Source organism: Kockiozyma suomiensis (genome assembly GCF_038497685.1).
Source record: "Kockiozyma suomiensis strain NRRL Y-17356 unplaced genomic scaffold V2V93scaffold_16, whole genome shotgun sequence".
Lineage (NCBI taxonomy): Eukaryota > Fungi > Ascomycota > Lipomycetes > Lipomycetales > Lipomycetaceae > Kockiozyma > Kockiozyma suomiensis.
Window position 1 is genome coordinate 272,096 of NW_027117679.1, and position 16,588 is coordinate 288,683.

Here is a 16,588-nt window from a genome sequence, read left to right on the forward strand (position 1 = left end):
TAAAACATCACTCAATTCTTTCTATATTAAAGAAATAATAAAATTAAAAAACGGTATGCCTAATGACGTCACGTGGCGGGCAGCCGAGGCACGTGTTTCTGTTTGCTCCACCTCAGTTTTCACTTTTTCTCTCTTCTCTTTTTCAAGCGAACAACGACAGCGACAGTAATAATACAAGCTCAGGCACTATGTTTTGCTGTTGTCGACCCAGAAAAAAGAAACCGGTTGCTACTCGGGCGGATCCGCCGCCTGCGTATTACTCGGATTTCAACTTTTATGCAGAGCAAATGCGAGATCGCCAACTGCATACCTTAGACGATGAAGATGACGACGACGACGACGACGACGACGATGAGGCGTTGCGAGAGAGTACCGAGCTTCTGAGATCACAGAGAAGCAGTAATCAAGGGGAAACCGTGCATGCACATTGGCTGTCTTGTTTTGGACGTCGAGATCGGTGTGTTAGTTCATGCTATTCTGATCTATCTTAATTACTGATATTTCGATCTTATAATGTCTAGTTCTCGTCTGCCATTCACTCAAAAACTTCCAAAGCGAAGAACACCGTCTCTGATATCCACGGAATCTCTTTCAAATATCCTCGCGCCGGCGTCACCATCAACATCGGCAGCACCACGTCTTGCGCACAGTGGTTCGAGCTCCAGTTTACGCACCGGGCATTTTGAAGACTACGGATTGGCAGATGCCCAGTTGGTGCCTGACAGTTTTGTGGTTTCTGTGCCGTTGACAGAGACTCGAAGTTCCTCCGACGAATTTTCAGAAAGTGAACAGCAGTTTGCTGAACAGCAGCAACAGCAACAGCAGCAACAGCAGCAGCAGCAATATCAGCAGAGATTAAGCATGAGTCTACATGAACCGGACTTTATAAGTCTTGCTGATCGCCAATTTTCTGGAATCTCAGTATAATCATGTGTGGTATTCTATACGGCCTGATATAATATATCTTTGTAATTAAAGATTGGTTTTGGTTGAAATTTATGATCTTGGGTATAGGTTCGCGTTATTATTGGTTGGCTGGTCCTTGTATTATGGTTTAACGATATTGGCGTATACACTGATTTTATTATACTTTTGCGCTTTCATAATTAATAATACCTTATAATAGACGGAAAGGTCTATAATCACAAAAACAAAAAAAACAAAAAAAGCTATATACACTACTACTCTAGTCTTACCACCGGTGGTGGATTTCGTCCCCCGCCTTTCCTAGGTTTCGGCTCGCGCTGCCGCTTAGGAATAGTAGCACCCTTTGGAATATCCAAATCGGCAGGCGCGGTAGTTAACTTTGCCTCGCCGTTCTCAGCCTTCCGACTCCATCCAGTTTTAAACAATGGCTCAGGTTTGAATTTCGGAAACGGGTGCGCTTCAGTGTTGAATACCACTTTATCGAGCGGCAGCACCGTGTCATCGTCTTCAAAAAGAAGGTACAGGTACTTTAACGTTTCTGCCAACCAAAACGATTCCATATTATCTCTGAATCGTGGCGGCAATTCATTCACGTTTTCTAATGAACTGTACCCGTTCCCATTCATCAACCGCGCGTGCTTCTGAAACGCTTCAAAAATGCTCCAGCCCCATCTACGATAAATAGGATCTTTTGTAATTCGCCACATGACAAATAGCGACTCAACTGTTTCAGGACGTTGAAGATTATGTGAGTCCTGATATTTGATCGTAATATCTTCAGTGCTTGAATCCTCCGTGTTGAAATACGCAATCTCGGGTGCGATGCCAGTCTTGGTGACAGTGTACATTTCGTAGCAGGTCTTCATGAGTTCTTTTGCCAGCTTCATATCTGCCGCCTGGGCAACTGTCCAACTTGTTCGTTGCGCGAGTTGTAATGAATACCCATTTGTGGCGCCTAATGCAAGATTTCCTGGTAAGAAGCATACGAGGTGGTCCATTTTCGGGACAGTAGCTTGATTTATGCCATGAGGAAGTTCAGCGACAAAAGTCAAGCCGCCTGGCTTTGATTTCTTAATGAGTCGTTTTTTCAAACCGGTCATGGACTCATCGTACATTTGTCTGTACAGCGGTTCTCTGCTCGAGGTTTGCAGGTATTGTTTTAGCAAGTATTCTGTAATGGTTTGTTAGTTTTGGCCGTAATTTGAGATATCCTTTTCTATCTCTTTTATATATATATATATATATATAGTTTTTTGTTATTTTCAGCGGGCAAGCACTTACCATAATAAGAATCGCCTCTTGAGCCAAGTCTGATGTTGCTCCCCCAAAACAATCCAGTATCTGGATGAATAAAAATTGGCACAAGACCGTCTTCAGCATGGTTATTGTCTACAACCTGCATGACCTTTTCTGCCTTTTCCCAATACAATGACTCGCCAGTCAACTTAGCCACGTACTTGAACTCAAGCTGTAATGATGTGGCTTCAGCTGTACTGCTTGCACCACCGTCTGCTGGACTCTTGCGACCGACGCCAGAGTGCAGGTTGACGTCGGCATACGGTATGCCTGACGAGGAGTCGAATGCGCCAATGAGTCTGTTTGCAAGATCGACAGCTTTCTCGAGATATAAGTCATCGTAATCGGAGAGATAATGCGCCGATAGCAGACCGCCTAGCATCCGTATCGTTGTCTCGAAGGTGGATACTTCGCAGTCAAGATCATAAGTCAGGTTATTTGCGACCCAATCTCTGGCAACACGTAGCGGCTCGTCCAAGTGCATTATCATCATTGTGTCAAGACAGTCGACAACAATCCATCCCAGGCCACTTTCGCCGTACATGTTGCGGCTCTTCTTAGAGATTGGATTATAAATATCCTTTCCTAGAGCGTATTTTTCGTAGTCATTCCATGATTCAAGAAAGGCTTCTTTGATTGCGGCTTGCTGTTCCTTCGCAGAAATAGAATTCGGTTTCGACGAAAAAGAGTCGCTACCACTTGACATGAAGTAGAATATCACGACAACGAGTCCAAACAGAAACAGCGGACCGGTCCACCGCGATCGTCTCGAATCAGGCCCCGCAAAACGAGAATTCTGAGGCTTGTCTTTGTACATCGGTAAGAATCCGCGTGAGTTTGCTGATGACGATGAAGCCGTCGTTGCTCGAGACCAGACGTAGTCTTCAGCCTTGCGCACCTGGTCGCCAAAATCGGGTAGCTTTTGCGGCAGATTAAAGCTCATTAAAGATGAGTAGAGTACTGAGCTGCTATGCAACCGATGATATAGCCGTATGTTATAGGAATAGCAATGAAATTGTAATTTGTGCACACCCCCTCGATGTGACGTCGTGATTATGTAATTACAGGGCCGCGCTTATAAATAGATTTATTTTGTAATACGTTTGTATGTCAGACTGATTTTAATTCCGATTAAACAATTGATATTTGTATATATCATCGAATAGAGTGTTAAAACGGGCGGACACATGCGCAAAGAGAGCAACGAAGAGGCACTACGCTCCAGATAAGGTTTATCTCTCTCGTCACGCTTTTTTGCTTCCGTACTCCAAAAACAGCCATCTTTTTGTCTGACTGACTCTCTTCTTCTGGTCCTTCGTATTATCTTCTTCTCTCTACTCGCTCCCTTGTCTGTATCTACGTCCACATCTATATACTGTCTTTCTTATCGGCCCTGCAATGCCCGTCCTAGAGGTATTGTCCACGCTGCCCCACTTCTCGCATCCATTACTAATTCCCGCTCGCAGAACCTCAAGAACTTCATCCGGCACGGCAAGCAAGCTTACGAGTGCGACGGCACAAATGAGGATGCGATTCTTGAAGACTCCGCCTCTCCCGATTCTTCCGAGCAGGAGAATTTTGAGACCGCCATCCAGCGCATAGTCGCCGAGGAGAATGAGCTAAAATCAAAGTTGCCTTCCTACCCCGGCCTTGACAGATGGGTTTTGCTCGACAAGATGGGCGAGTATGTTTACTGATTTTCCTCTTGTATATCTCATTATCTTACTTTTTTGTGATTCTTTTAGTGGAGCTTTTTCAAATGTGTACAAAGCTCAGAGCAGAGACACTGGCGAGATCGCAGCCATCAAAGTCGTGCGCAAATACGACATCACGACCCTCGAAAATAATCGTCACCATCTCGGAGAAGAGGCCAAAAAGCAGCAGAAGACGGTCGACGTATGAATCCTTATGTCTCTTATGATTTCTCCTGATTGCAAGCATAAGCTAATTCTAACTTTTTTTTTTATTAAACAGCGTGCAAGTATCCTCAAAGAAGTCTCGATCTTGCGGCAAATCGACCATCCAAATATCGTCCGGCTCATTGATTTTTTTGAGTCTGACCAGTTTTATTACATCATCATGGAGCTTCTTCCCGGCGGCGAACTCTTCCACCAAATTGTCAGGCTGACATATTTCTCAGAAGACCTCTCCCGACACGTCATTGTCCAAGTTGCCGAGGCGCTGCGGTATCTACACGAAGAGCAAGGTATCGTGCATCGCGACATCAAGCCCGAAAATATTCTCTTCTACCCCGCACCTTTCATTCCTTCCAAAGAGATCAAGCTGCGACCCGGAGACGAGGACAAGGCTGACGAAGGCGAGTTTATCCCCGGCGTTGGAGGCGGTGGAATCGGCCGTATCAAAATTGCGGATTTCGGCCTCTCAAAAGTCGTCTGGGACTCGAAGACGATGACGCCATGTGGCACTGTTGGCTATACTGCACCCGAAATTGTCAAGGACGAGCGCTACTCAAAGTCAGTCGACATGTGGGCTCTCGGCTGCGTGCTCTACACCTTACTCTGCGGCTTCCCGCCATTCTACGACGAGAGCATTCAATCGCTTACCGAAAAGGTTGCCCGTGGCCAGTACACTTTTCTAAGTCCCTGGTGGGACCCCATCAGTAAAGGCGCAAAGGATCTGGTCTCGCATCTTCTCACTGTCGATCCCGAACGCCGCTACACCATTGAGCAATTCTTGCAGCATCCCTGGATCACACAGTCTGACGTCCCCACTGTTCCCGCATTTGATGCTCCTCCTAGCTCGTCGGAAGCAATGAGCCCGATGATGATAGACATTATCGCCACACCAGGCGCCGGCCGTGGTGGTCGATCACCGGCTACTAACGCGCTCAAGGAGGCCTTTGACATTTCCTATGCGGTGCATCGTATGGAGGAAGAACGCGCACGCAAACAAGGTGGCGCACAGAACCTCGGCATGCTTAACGAAGAAGACGAGGATGAAGAAAAAGAGTTTAGTAATTCTTCTTCTGCTGAGCGGTTACAACAGGTCGAAGCGGGCCTGCGTAACGTGCATATGTCAAATAACCAGCCAAGAGCAGCGCCTTCTACCCAGAACAAACGAGCGAATCATAAGCGCAAAGAGTTTGAGCTGAATCTGAGTGGTGCTACCTTGCTTGAACGACGGAAAGAGCGGGCGCAGCATTTTAAAACTCCAGTTATGGTATCGTAAATCCTTTCTTTTTTCTTTTCCTGCAAGTTTTTTGTTTCCTTTTTGTCTTTCTACTTGTCCTTGCATTGAAATAAATGAGTTGTGTGGGTTAGAAAGAAGAAGTGTAATTTTGAACTTTTGTATGTTCTGTCTTGGTTTTCATCTTTGTTTTCTTTTTTTCTTTATTTATTTTTATTATTATTCTTTTTTTACACTTCTTATGATCTTGGGTAATTTGGCTGGTTTTTATTCTATTTTTATTTCTTTTTACTTTCGACGTTGGTATTTGCTATTTTTCTCAAGTCTATTCTAGTTTTCACTAATAATGAGCATCTATGTTGCAATGTCTCCGTGAGGTTTGTGTTTCTTAGTTTTATTTTATACTTATAAAGATATAATCATTACTATGTACCTTTTTTTTCTCTTTCCTTAAATTGGCTTCAATTAAATTTTCAATTACTCTTATTACATTCAAATTATGACCTGCTATTTTCTATCATGCAGCAGTACGCAAACTTCTCACATGAAATCATCAAACTCGTCGAACTTTGAGTAATTTGTCGTGTCGACAGTATCGTTAATCTTGGCGGACGCAGCGCTCAGCGTCGGCTTACCTTTCTTCTTTCCTTTCTTTGGGTTCTCGGCAGCCTTCTCTTCACGAAGTTTCTCATTGCTGATAGCTGTCAGCGTGCTCGCAAGACGACGCACCTGCTCGGAATTCAGAGGGCCGGCGAGACCCTTGAGCAGGAGCGGTAGGAGAATAACGGAGTAGTTTGGGCTCGTGGTGAGAGTTGACAGAGTCTCGCCTAGTTTCTCTGCTAGATTTTCAAAATCTAACTTAGTTTTAGCCTTGAATATAGGGAGTGTAGCAATGTCGATCTCCGCGGGTGATATACTCTCGGCAGCGGGAGAAGCAGCAGAGCTACTAGGAGTCGACTGTCGCGATGCAGAGTCAGAGGACGCAACGGCGGGTTCAGGTTTGCCAACTGCTTCAATCGATACATCACCAAACAAGTCCGCAGCATTGTCAAGATCCGCGTCTAATTCAATCTGCCTCAATCTCGCCCGTCTCTGATCCGGCGTTTCCATCTCAGCAAGCTTCCTCCGTTTTTCTTCAAGTTCGGCTAATTTCGCGGCTTCACGTTCGGCAATCTTCTGTGAAAGTGGTACCTTTTTCTTAGGTTGTGGCGCTGGAACACTGGGCTTGTCTTCGTCTGAAGACGAGGCATCCCATGAATCTAGAATCGGTTCGTCGGAGTCTTCTTCGTCATCCCATTTAGATTTGGGAGCCAGAACGCTAGGAGATTCTTCTTCTTCATCATCTTTGCAGTTTTTTCAATGTCAGCGTGCTTTTTAATTGTTGAAAAGGGTCACATAATCATGCTGTGAGATATAAAAATTACGTACCCCAAGCCATTGTTATCTATGCTCTGCTTGTTAACTTTTTTTCTTCGCAGATAAATTTCTTTTCTTTTTTTTTTTCTTTTTCTCTGACCGGAATACTGTCAACTCTCTCTTTATATTTAAAGAATGTCTTCCTGCTGTGGAGAATTGAAGTGTGAATATATGTTCGATGTCACTTGCGCCGCTCTAGATTTCTAATTTTTTTTTTCTTACCAAATGCTATAAACCCTAATATTTCATTTTTTATATGTTTAGCCTGTGTTTAGAGCAATATTCCACTGCCTATATTCAAGCGTTTTGGTGTTTTAAAGGTCATACTCCGACGAGAAAGTCATCGTGCCGAGTACGCAGTGGCTTTACGCAGAGAAACAAACGACATAATGGTTTTGAGTTCTTTATTTTTCAGTAGTTGGATGTTGCACTTTGAGTGGTGCAAGCCTGGGAAGTATTAGCAGCAGCTTTTTTATAAAACAGATAAAATGAATTGCAAAACTATATGAACATATAAAAAAAGGAGAACCTAAAGCTACATTCGAGTTATACCCAATTAAGAAACACTAAAACTCGTAATAAACCCAATAACTATTACTACAACCAGCTTTTTTCTACTCCTTTGATTTCTTCTTCTTCTTCTTCTCCGGGCTATCGTCATCCGACTTCCGCTTCTTTTCTTTCTTTTCGGATCCGGCTTCCTCTTCGGCCTTGCGCTTCTTCTCCTTCTTCTCTTTCTTCTCCTTCTTCTCCTTCTTCTCCTTCTTTTCATCTTCCGCGGGCTCATCCGCAACAGCCGGTTTGGCCTCAGCGACCTCCTCAATCAAAGGCTTGCTCGCCTCAGGCTTTGCGTCCTCAATCTCCTCATCGGGATTAGCCTGGCCGTTAGCATTAAAATCAACGTATCCCTTCTTCCACGTCTCGGGAGTAGCCTCAGTAGTGCGACCGTACTTGTCAAGTTTGCCATCGGCCTTTAGCTTCTTCTTCTCAAGAGCAATAGGTCCCAGACCCCATCGGCGGGGGTAAGTGTCGCGCTCCATGATGCAACGCTTGACCTTTGCCACAACGCCGTGGTCGCAAGTCGACAGCTCGACAGTCGACATCTGCGCAATGGCAAGGGCAATAGCCTCACCCTTGGTCGTCATCAGCACAACCTCCTCGTGCACTTCAATATCGGCCTCGTATCGCAGCAGACCCGGAAGCATAAGCTTTGCACCGTAGCAGACTGCATTGACAGCCGAGTCCTTGACGACGATTCGCTTGTATCCAATAAGTAGAGACTCAAGAGGTCTAATCACACGTCTCAAGTACGACTCGTCGCGAGTGTTATCATACGTCCACTGCGCATCAAGCACATCGTGTAGCGTCACCATGTCGTCGCTCTCGCCCATCGCTCCCGATCGCACACGACGAAGTTCCTGCATGTGTCCACCAACACCGAGTAAGAGTCCCAAGTGCACGCACAGAGTACGAATATAGGTACCTGCCTCGCAAGACACCCAAAAGACACCAAGCTTGCGGTCATTATCAAACTCAATCAGTTTTTGCTCGTGAATAGTTCGCACACGCAGCTGACGCTTAACAGCCGAGATCAGAGGCGGGCGCTGGAAAAGCGCACCAGTGAGTGTCTCGAGCTGACGAACAAGCTGCTTCTCGCCTTCGATCGTGTCGTGAAGGCGAAGCACGCACACATACTCCTTTCCTGCACCTTGCTGTGACTTTACGAGACGGGTGGCACGATCGATGCAGACAATCAGACATCCAGTGACCTTGGGATCCAAAGTTCCACTGTGACCAGTTTTCTCGACCCTATTCATTAATTAGTTATGTGTATTATATATAAATGAAAGAAAAAAAAATTGCTACCTCAGGATTCGCTTGACCCAAGCGACAACTTCGTGACTACTAGGATTGCTCGGCTATATACGAAAAACAATCAAGTCAGTCTCATCTTTCAATCAACTCTAGAGCTGGTAATTGCATATAATCGCATACCTTGTCAAGATTGATGACACCACTGCTGATATAACTCTTGAGATCTCTTTTCAAAGGCGTGCTTCCACTAGTTCAAATCTGTTAGCCCTGATTTACGAACTTCATATCATTCTACAAAACGCACTTTGGAATTGGAGTGTAGTGTCCTAAATATCAGTAGTCAGTATATATGAGCGGAGATGATTCATGAAAAAAATCAATAAAAAAAAAAGAGAAAACGCACCAGTTCGCACGACAAGCTTATCGTAGTTCTTCAAAAGAAGAGGCCATGTCGAAGTATCAACACTAGCATTAACATTCTCAGGCTTAATCACAAACTGATCAGAACCAGATACCTCGGTAGACATTTTGCTGGCAACTAATGCTGTTTATAAATAATAGAAAAAAGAGAAACAGAAAACAGATAAAGCAGTTTTAAAAATGTGAGCACACGCTTTCGCTAGTGCTTGATTATACGCCTAAGATTTCTCGAAAGCGATAGTGCAATGATTCCTTTTCTAAACAAACAAACCAAAACACGAAGAATATTCAGTTTCAGAAAATATCGTGTGGTCAAAGTCGAAAGTGGTGAACTTGCAACAGATTTGTGTCGCTGTTGGGAGATTTTTTTTTTCTTCGAGGACTATAAAAAATTTTGAGACTTTAAAAACACACAAAACCCTTGAATAAATCAGCAGTACTAAACCCCTCAGAATAGTAGTAAGATCGCGTTTGATGTTATTCTACAGATGTGTTTGTGTCCTCATACCAAATGCTGAAACACGTTTTATAGTGAAAATACCTTTTGAATTATTGAAAACAATGTATACAATACATTGAATAGAATCTAGATTATGTACATATATACCTTTCCGTTTTAGTTGCCATCCTGCCTCTTTTACCATATACCCCTTCTAGTTTTATCTCTCTAGATGGACTTATTCTAGATATTGATAGCTGCTTGGAAAGAAAACCTGCTGTCTGGCGGTAAAACCGGGGGTTTCATAGGGTAGAAGCGTAGCTGTTAATGTATCGCAGCCGGGCTGGATGCTAGCTCAAAGCGAATAGCTGAGCAAAGGCATGTGCTGACCAGTTCATATTCTTTTCTATTCAAGCAGGATTGAGGATCATGGCCAGTGAGCACTTGTACTTGACCTCATCGGTTTTGCTATCCGAGCCCGCATCTGAAACTGGCGATGAGACTGTTGAATCAGACGAGAAGCTATGTCGTGGAGTGAGCAGCATTGTGGGCGGAGATAACGGTGTGTATTCCATATATTTGGGTGAAGACTGCGCCTGGGGAGTGGATTGCATGGATTGCAGAGATTGCGAGCTTGTGCGCTGCATAGGACTTGCTGGTGGAGTCTGCTGCTGCTGCTGCTGCTGCTTTGGAAACTGAAGAGTGGCTTCCTCAGAGTGAAGATGAGACTTGTATAGATCAAAGACTTTGCGATTGATGTGGGCAATATGATGTTCGGAGTATGCCTGTATCATGTTAATACCCACTCATAACAAATTCAAAAAGAATATAATGAAACTAACCATATTGCGAATGACAGCCTTTCTGATCCCGAGGTTGACGTCGTCAAAGAGGTCTACGCCCGGTTGCTGAGTATGATACTCTATAATATTCCTAAATTATACGTCAGCAATCCCAATTTCTCAGCACTAATATCATAAGCTGACTCAAGTACGTACTCGCATGTGCGTCTAATACCAGTCAATCTTAAAGTAATAGACGACGTGGTCCTCAAGAACGAGACAATATGCTGCGACGAACAGCCCTCCATCTTCTTCTGCGTCCACACATTATACTCCTTGCGTACTCTCTCGTAGAACTCACGAGGAAGATATGACTTGCCAGTCGCAAAGGAGGGATCAATTCTGTGTTGGAAGTATAGCAGCAAGAGCTGATAATCCTCGTCAGCGCGCCACTTTCGCGTCTTTACTGTTTGCCTGGGACTCGACATTGCGATGATAAACGAGAGTACACAGAAAAGACAGAGAAAAGACAAATAAAAGAACGAATGTAAGGTCCAAAAAATCAAGAGATAGCTTAGGTTGCAAATAGTTTACAAGTATCTGGGAAACGGGGTTGCTTTTAAGAATAGTCTGACCAAGCGCAGGGTGGCCCCTTGCTTCTAACGCGTTGCGACGCGACCCACTGTTTCTTGCATAAACGCGACATAATTACTATCTATATGCCCTAAACGCGTAACTGCTAGCTATATCCGACGCGTCTGCAAAGTAACTATAAAAGGGTACGCTGAGCATTCCTGGCATCGGGCTGCCTCAGATCGGAGCCATCAGCCCTTCTGATCCCCGGATCTGCGGAAACTATAACCAAAAATAGTCTACTACATTCTGTGATTTGCAAATAGCGTGCTGTGACTCTGTGATATCTGTATTTACACTGAATTATAATATACAAACACTATAATAATGTATTGTTCTCACTAGAGCTTCAGGTTCAGATTGTGCAATTCTCTTAGCAAATCAGATATCGACCTTTGCTCGTTCGGCTGCAACGGACCAGCCAAAGCCCGCACATGCATCGTCGTAACCGCATTCTCAATCCGCGTAATCGTGTGGTCCAAATATGCCGCAATCGCCTCGTCGCGTTCGCCAATATCTGATATCTCATCAACAATAGTCTCAAATTTGGCCCACGAGTCCTCGTAAAGCGATCCGCCGTTCAGATACGAGCACAGCTTCTCCAGTCGGAGCGATACATCACGCAGGGATGCAATCATTGAGTAAACCGGATTGGTGCGTTTCGCATTAGCAATTGCGCTTCGACTCGCCGCCGAATTGTCCGGCACATCAATCTTCATGCGTGCCGCCAATCGTTTGGGATAGATCATCGAAATTAGCTCTGTGTTTTCGAGTCCCTTGAGCTTCATCTCGCCAACGGTCTCCATCACCCATCCATAACCGTGAAGCAGCTTCAAATCACGATCAATCGCTCTCGCAAGTAAATCATCACCAAAGATCGCAGCCAGTCGATTGATATCCCCATCTGCCTCCTTGTACGCATCCTCGACTCGCTTCACTTCTGCAACAAAGTCAAGACTAACCGCGATGTGCCCGCCGTCTGCTACTGTAGATATTCGCGCAGTGCGATTCACCATCGGGCCAAAATAATCCATTCGTCGAGTAATCGGATCTCGCTCGCACACAGGTGAGCCCCAATGAATACCCATCCTCACCGACAGTCCTCTATAAATTAATGTGTTGTCTTCATCGACCACCTCCGCTCCATCGATCGAGTCTGTAATCTCAGCCGGCCACGGCGCAACCAGCAACTGACTCTGCACACTAAATGCCCACACCATGGCCGCGGTAGCAGTAGGAAAACATACCATAAATGCGTCACCTTCAGTCTTGACTTCGTAGCCGCCTACTATGCGCAGCTGTCGTCGCATTATCGAATTGTGCATCTTGATTGCTGAGCCCATAGCCACTGGTGACGTCTCCCACAGCAATGTTGAATTTTTAATATCAGTAAAAACCATCGCCAACTCGCCAACAGGCGGAGAGACCTCGTCGCCAAGTCTCGAAAGTCCCTGATTATTCGTTAGCTAGGCAGACCTTTGACTTGATAATTATAATTTGTACATACATTATCCTCTGGATAGTTCCTTGCACGCCTCCTCTTCAATTGCGGAAACAAGTCTTCTTCCTCGACAGTTGAAAACGAGCCAAACGACACACCCTGTGATCTCGCCCTCTGTTGCGCGGATAACTGCTTTCTCTTGCTCGAATCACCCACCGCCACACACATCACCACAATCTTATCTGTGCATCCATATGCGATCGCCAAATCTCTCAATTTTTGCGCGGCCCGCAACGGATCATCGCGCTCAGTAGCAGCTACATCAACTGCAGTCTGGTTATCCATATACTCCCATAATTCTCGACTAGCAATAATAAGCAGATCATCAATATCGCGAATCTGACATTCAACAATAGACGGCGCAGCCTGAACACAGGGAACTAGATTGAAATATCCAAAGGAACGCGATACATCAACTTGGTCGTTAAGTTTTCCGTTTTGAGATACAAATCCGCCTGCTTCACGAATCCGATCAATTTCAGGCGAAAATGCGGGCTCGTGCTTTTTTGTTAAAACACGGAATTCTCTGTCCGTCCTAGAGAGAATGGCTCGGACGTCGCCAATATTTGCGATATACAATCTGTTTCCGGCAATATAGACGACGGTGGCGCATGCTCCCGTACTCATATCGTCAGGTCCGATCACAGGCTGTTCGTCCACATCAGTGTAGACAAACGCCAACCGATTCTTATCGTCTCGCTCATCCATAGTCATAGCTCCCAACTGTTTATCAAGACTAAGAAATGTTCGTCGCAGTGCGGCAGGCACATGCTCTCCTTCGCGTAAATTCATAAGTTCGGTATCTAATTCACTAGCAAACCTCTCTTGTACATATTTTGCAATCTTAGAGCCGTGACGAGTAGTTGTATTACCATCAAATAACGCAAAAATCACTTCGTCTTCACTACCGCGAAAACGTTCGACAACCACGTCATTATACGGAAGATGATATAGCGATCCAAGAGTGTCGGCCATTCCATAAGACATCGAATGCACCTCTGTGCCGGAAGTACGTATACGTCTATCATCAGTCTGATCCGGGATCGACGAGTTTGTAAGCGTGATATCCATCAAACCCAGTACTCTCAGTTTTTTCAACCGCGAGAAATCCGAAAGATCGTGATCTGAGCGAGTGTTTGGTGAAGGCTTGATTTCTAGTCGCTTGTTTCCCGACAGATTCAAATATCTTAGCTTTAAATTGAAATTCCAGTTCCAATCATAAGGCCAGTTCGAAATATTGTACTTCAAAGAGTTACTGCCCACATCCAGCACTTCCAGATCACGAATCTCGGCAAGCTCACTTGGAATCGTCAACAACTTATTAGCATTCAAATGAAAAATTTTGAGTTTTTTCATTTGCGTAAGATCGTCGGCAGGTAGATTCGTAAGATCATTTCCGCTCAAGAATAACTCGCGCAGCTGTGTTAGCCGACCAATAGATCCCAAAGGTATCTCACTTAAAAAATTATATCCCAAGTTCAAAACCACAAGTTCATAAAGGAATGAAATCTCCTTAAAGCAATCATCATTTAATTGATTATCTGCTAAATATAAATATTTTAAACTTTGTGCAATCGTATTTGTCAACCGTGACGTCGAAGCAGTAGAGTCCTTTCTACTCCCATTCGATGAGTCCGATGAAAACGTACTAGGTTTTCGCATTGAATTAGTATCTGACATACTGAAGCTCATGTCATGCGGACTACGAGTGGATAGTTCCGAAATGTTTGAAGGCCGTCGATTACCGCTAAATTCATTCACCTCCTCGGAACTGGGAATAGGCTTCAAGGTATTTGTTTCAGAAGATGTACCAATACTAGAATTTCCATGATAGATTAGAATCGGAAATGCTTCCAAATTATTTGATGAAACATTCAGTATCTCCAGATTTGATAGATGCCAAATCTCAGATGGAAGACTGCTGAGTGAATTACTATGCACGTCCAGCTCTCTCAATTCAACTAAAAATCCTATTTCTGGAGGCAGGGACGCAAGACTATTTCCAACGCAGGTAAACTTTACCAGCTTCTTCAATTTACCTATTTCCGGAGGAATAGCACCAAAATGATTATTGTCCAGACTCAACTTTTCCAAATTTGGAATCATATCAAAAAACCCGTCCGGAAAACTTGACATCTTAGCATTGGCTAAATTGATTGAAGATAAAGTTCCCATTGGCAGTGATATATTAAATCGCGTAACTGGATTCTGGTTTAAATGTAGCACTCGCATTCTTCGAGAATACTTTTCAAGTCGTGAAACCGAGTTATGCGAACTGAAAAAGACTTCTAGACGTGGTAAGGTCATGATGATATCAATATTGGTCAACTCATTGTAGCGAATATCCAAAAATTTCAATGATGTCATATTTTCAAATGTTTCTGGTAACGAACCGCTCAAGGTATTATTTGTAAATGCCAAAGTCTCGAGAGCGCAGAGTTGGCCGATTTCAGGGGGTAGCTCAGATATCGAATTGAAAGAAACATCAAGCTCGAGCAGTGTAACCAAGTTGCAGACTTCAAGAGGAAAGGTTGCAAGGTAATTAAACGAAAGGTTAAGATATCTGAGATGGCGAAGATGCACTAAACTAGGCGGAAGAGTGGATAGACAATTATTTTGTGCTTTTAGGGAAATGAGTGCCTCGTGGTTTTCGAACTGCGCTTCTTCGAGTGACTCGAGTCTGTTACTCGAGACATCCAGGTAATTGAGTTTTGTGGCATACACAATGCTTGACGGCATATGAGTGATTTCATTTCCGCAAAATTTAAGGTCCTGTAGATTGCAGCAGGACTCAATGAAATGGTCCGGTACATCAAGCGACAAATTGCATGACAGATTTAGCTTGATTATCTCTGAAGCATGGCGGTATAAAGAGTCAGGTAAAGTGAGAAGATTTTTTCGCTGAAGGTCAACAGTCGCGTATTGTCTTTTAGTCACCAAAGAATCCTCAACAACCTAAAACATCATCAATTAGTCGGTATTTTTTTTTCTTGGAGTTATAAGTACTCACTCTGTCAATAGGCAAAGCTGTGAAAGCATCGATAAACAAAAATCGGCATAAATATCCTAAGTCTTCTCGGCCAAGTCCGGCAATCTGATCATCTTCTGTATAGCCACATAATTCTAGCATGCGTTTTTGTATCATAAGCGGCTTCTCGTCAGCGTTTAAAATCCGTAATAATCCTAGTCGCCTAAATCCGATCTGATAGTGTGCTGCTGAAGGCAAGAAGAACTTTCTACCCAGGATCAATAATAGTTCTGTAGTTGTTGTATCAAGGGGGCATGATACTGTTGAAAAGGTACCGTCTGTACGAAATACACGCACGTAGTATGTTGAAGAGTGATTTGGTGATGCATTCGGACGCGGAGTCACTTGTGGCTGCTTCTGTGCCTCTTGATCTGGGCCCAAGTCAGAATCAGCACGCATTACTCCCCATGATTCAGGCGGATCCCAACCGGTGTGAGGGATCGACTGTTTTCTGTCAACAGGCGAGGGGGAGACTAGTGTGTGCGGTGAAATTCCAGGATCAGAAAATGTGCCTTTACGAGAAGAAGAAAACGAAGAAGCTGAGGAAGCTGCTGCTCCGGCTCGATTGTAGGTGATGAGCTTTCTAGTTCGAATGAAGTGTCGCTTTGGTGCAGTGCGGTCTTGCGCCTGCTGGAACTCAGGCTTGAGCACCCCGGACATGTCATCAAGATGAGTATCTAAAAAAAACATATCTGAATTTACATCTCGACGAGAGGAAGCTGCGGACGAGGCTGACTCTGCGACAGAGGCTGAATCGGGTTCAGAGTGCCGGAAACTAAAATCTGAGGCGACTGTTCCAAAGTCAGCACGGTCACGGTCGCGAACCTTGGTATTGTGCTTTGAGAATATAGCAGAGGTGTCGTTGTGATTTGGATAGGATTTCCCATTTTGCACTTGGATAGAGGTAAGTAAGTGAGTAGAGGATAGAGAATCAAAGGAGGACGTACGGTCATGGTCTCTTCTGTGCATTAGCTTGCCCAAAAATCCACCGCCTTTCCGCTTTTCACGAGAGCCGTTTGATTCATCCGAGACTGACCTCGGAAAGGTCAGATCATCGGAGCTCATTACGCAGAGGAATACACGGGTAGACGGCGGATAGTGCGGAGAAGGAGACTGACTTACTGGAGAAGGCGGTCACAAATAAGATTGGGAGATGCGGCGGTTCATTGAAACCAATTTAAGGG

The 16,588-nt window shown here is 44.5% G+C and overlaps 7 protein-coding genes across 7 annotated transcripts; 2 read left to right on the forward strand and 5 right to left on the reverse strand.

The window, feature by feature from the left end:
- The first annotated feature begins 149 nt into the window (after positions 1–149).
- V2V93DRAFT_375601 (uncharacterized protein) lies at positions 150–1,155 on the forward strand. Its single transcript, XM_066911533.1, has 2 exons — positions 150–457; positions 522–1,155. Exons 1-2 carry the CDS (start codon positions 189–191, stop codon positions 925–927), a joined length of 675 nt encoding a protein of 224 aa, XP_066763535.1. The 5' UTR covers positions 150–188; the 3' UTR covers positions 928–1,155.
- V2V93DRAFT_375602 (glycoside hydrolase) lies at positions 1,091–3,404 on the reverse strand (the record flags this gene model as incomplete). Its single annotated transcript, XM_066911534.1, has 2 exons — positions 2,209–3,404; positions 1,091–2,098 (listed from the first exon to the last, which is right to left on the reverse strand). Coding segments are annotated over exons 1-2 (1,870 nt in total), but the record flags the coding sequence as incomplete, so codon positions are not given.
- A 16-nt stretch (positions 3,405–3,420) lies between these two features.
- V2V93DRAFT_375604 (kinase-like domain-containing protein) lies at positions 3,421–5,866 on the forward strand. The gene is made up of 4 exons (XM_066911535.1): positions 3,421–3,636; positions 3,690–3,907; positions 3,969–4,119; positions 4,198–5,866. Exons 1-4 carry the CDS (start codon positions 3,622–3,624, stop codon positions 5,410–5,412), a joined length of 1,599 nt encoding a protein of 532 aa, XP_066763537.1. The 5' UTR covers positions 3,421–3,621; the 3' UTR covers positions 5,413–5,866.
- On the reverse strand, positions 5,754–7,137 carry V2V93DRAFT_375607 (eukaryotic translation initiation factor 3 subunit J). The gene is made up of 3 exons (XM_066911536.1): positions 7,009–7,137; positions 6,799–6,932; positions 5,754–6,713 (listed from the first exon to the last, which is right to left on the reverse strand). The coding sequence occupies exons 2-3, from the start codon at positions 6,806–6,808 to the stop codon at positions 5,911–5,913; spliced, it is 813 nt and encodes a 270-aa protein (XP_066763538.1). The 5' UTR covers positions 6,809–6,932; positions 7,009–7,137; the 3' UTR covers positions 5,754–5,910.
- A 117-nt stretch (positions 7,138–7,254) lies between these two features.
- Positions 7,255–9,544, reverse strand: V2V93DRAFT_375610 (pseudouridine synthase). The gene is made up of 5 exons (XM_066911537.1): positions 9,005–9,544; positions 8,906–8,927; positions 8,782–8,848; positions 8,653–8,705; positions 7,255–8,595 (listed from the first exon to the last, which is right to left on the reverse strand). The coding sequence occupies exons 1-5, from the start codon at positions 9,126–9,128 to the stop codon at positions 7,401–7,403; spliced, it is 1,461 nt and encodes a 486-aa protein (XP_066763539.1). The 5' UTR covers positions 9,129–9,544; the 3' UTR covers positions 7,255–7,400.
- On the reverse strand, positions 9,545–10,870 carry V2V93DRAFT_388667 (uncharacterized protein). The gene is made up of 3 exons (XM_066912337.1): positions 10,459–10,870; positions 10,303–10,393; positions 9,545–10,245 (listed from the first exon to the last, which is right to left on the reverse strand). Exons 1-3 carry the CDS (start codon positions 10,728–10,730, stop codon positions 9,871–9,873), a joined length of 738 nt encoding a protein of 245 aa, XP_066763540.1. The 5' UTR covers positions 10,731–10,870; the 3' UTR covers positions 9,545–9,870.
- A 256-nt stretch (positions 10,871–11,126) lies between these two features.
- On the reverse strand, positions 11,127–16,563 carry V2V93DRAFT_375612 (phosphatase 2C-domain-containing protein). The gene is made up of 4 exons (XM_066911538.1): positions 16,352–16,563; positions 15,387–16,297; positions 12,383–15,331; positions 11,127–12,326 (listed from the first exon to the last, which is right to left on the reverse strand). The coding sequence occupies exons 1-4, from the start codon at positions 16,467–16,469 to the stop codon at positions 11,217–11,219; spliced, it is 5,088 nt and encodes a 1,695-aa protein (XP_066763541.1). The 5' UTR covers positions 16,470–16,563; the 3' UTR covers positions 11,127–11,216.
- Positions 16,564–16,588: the final 25 nt, after the last annotated feature.

What these genes read in the sequence shown, in the direction of transcription:
- V2V93DRAFT_375601 (XM_066911533.1), top strand. Translation starts at nt 189, where the DNA reads ATGTTTTGCTGTTGTCGACCCAGAAAAAAGAAACCGGTTGCTACTCGG. An exon ending in TGTTTTGGACGTCGAGATCG is followed by an intron (nt 458 to 521) that starts GTGTGTTAGTTC and finishes TATAATGTCTAG; the next exon opens with TTCTCGTCTGCCATTCACTC.
- V2V93DRAFT_375604 (XM_066911535.1), top strand. An exon ending in TTGCTCGACAAGATGGGCGA is followed by an intron (nt 3,908 to 3,968) that starts GTATGTTTACTG and finishes TGATTCTTTTAG; the next exon opens with TGGAGCTTTTTCAAATGTGT. An exon ending in AGCAGCAGAAGACGGTCGAC is followed by an intron (nt 4,120 to 4,197) that starts GTATGAATCCTT and finishes TTTATTAAACAG; the next exon opens with CGTGCAAGTATCCTCAAAGA.
- V2V93DRAFT_375610 (XM_066911537.1), bottom strand. Translation starts at nt 9,128, where the DNA reads ATGTCTACCGAGGTATCTGGTTCTGATCAGTTTGTGATTAAGCCTGAG. An exon ending in CACTACACTCCAATTCCAAA is followed by an intron (nt 8,849 to 8,905) that starts GTGCGTTTTGTA and finishes GATTTGAACTAG; the next exon opens with TGGAAGCACGCCTTTGAAAA. An exon ending in GTGTCATCAATCTTGACAAG is followed by an intron (nt 8,706 to 8,781) that starts GTATGCGATTAT and finishes TTTCGTATATAG; the next exon opens with CCGAGCAATCCTAGTAGTCA.
- V2V93DRAFT_388667 (XM_066912337.1), bottom strand. Translation starts at nt 10,730, where the DNA reads ATGTCGAGTCCCAGGCAAACAGTAAAGACGCGAAAGTGGCGCGCTGAC. An exon ending in GGTATTAGACGCACATGCGA is followed by an intron (nt 10,394 to 10,458) that starts GTACGTACTTGA and finishes CGTATAATTTAG; the next exon opens with GAATATTATAGAGTATCATA. An exon ending in AGGCTGTCATTCGCAATATG is followed by an intron (nt 10,246 to 10,302) that starts GTTAGTTTCATT and finishes AACATGATACAG; the next exon opens with GCATACTCCGAACATCATAT.
- V2V93DRAFT_375612 (XM_066911538.1), bottom strand. Translation starts at nt 16,469, where the DNA reads ATGAGCTCCGATGATCTGACCTTTCCGAGGTCAGTCTCGGATGAATCA. An exon ending in CAGCTTTGCCTATTGACAGA is followed by an intron (nt 15,332 to 15,386) that starts GTGAGTACTTAT and finishes ATGATGTTTTAG; the next exon opens with GTTGTTGAGGATTCTTTGGT. An exon ending in GGAACTATCCAGAGGATAAT is followed by an intron (nt 12,327 to 12,382) that starts GTATGTACAAAT and finishes ACGAATAATCAG; the next exon opens with GGACTTTCGAGACTTGGCGA.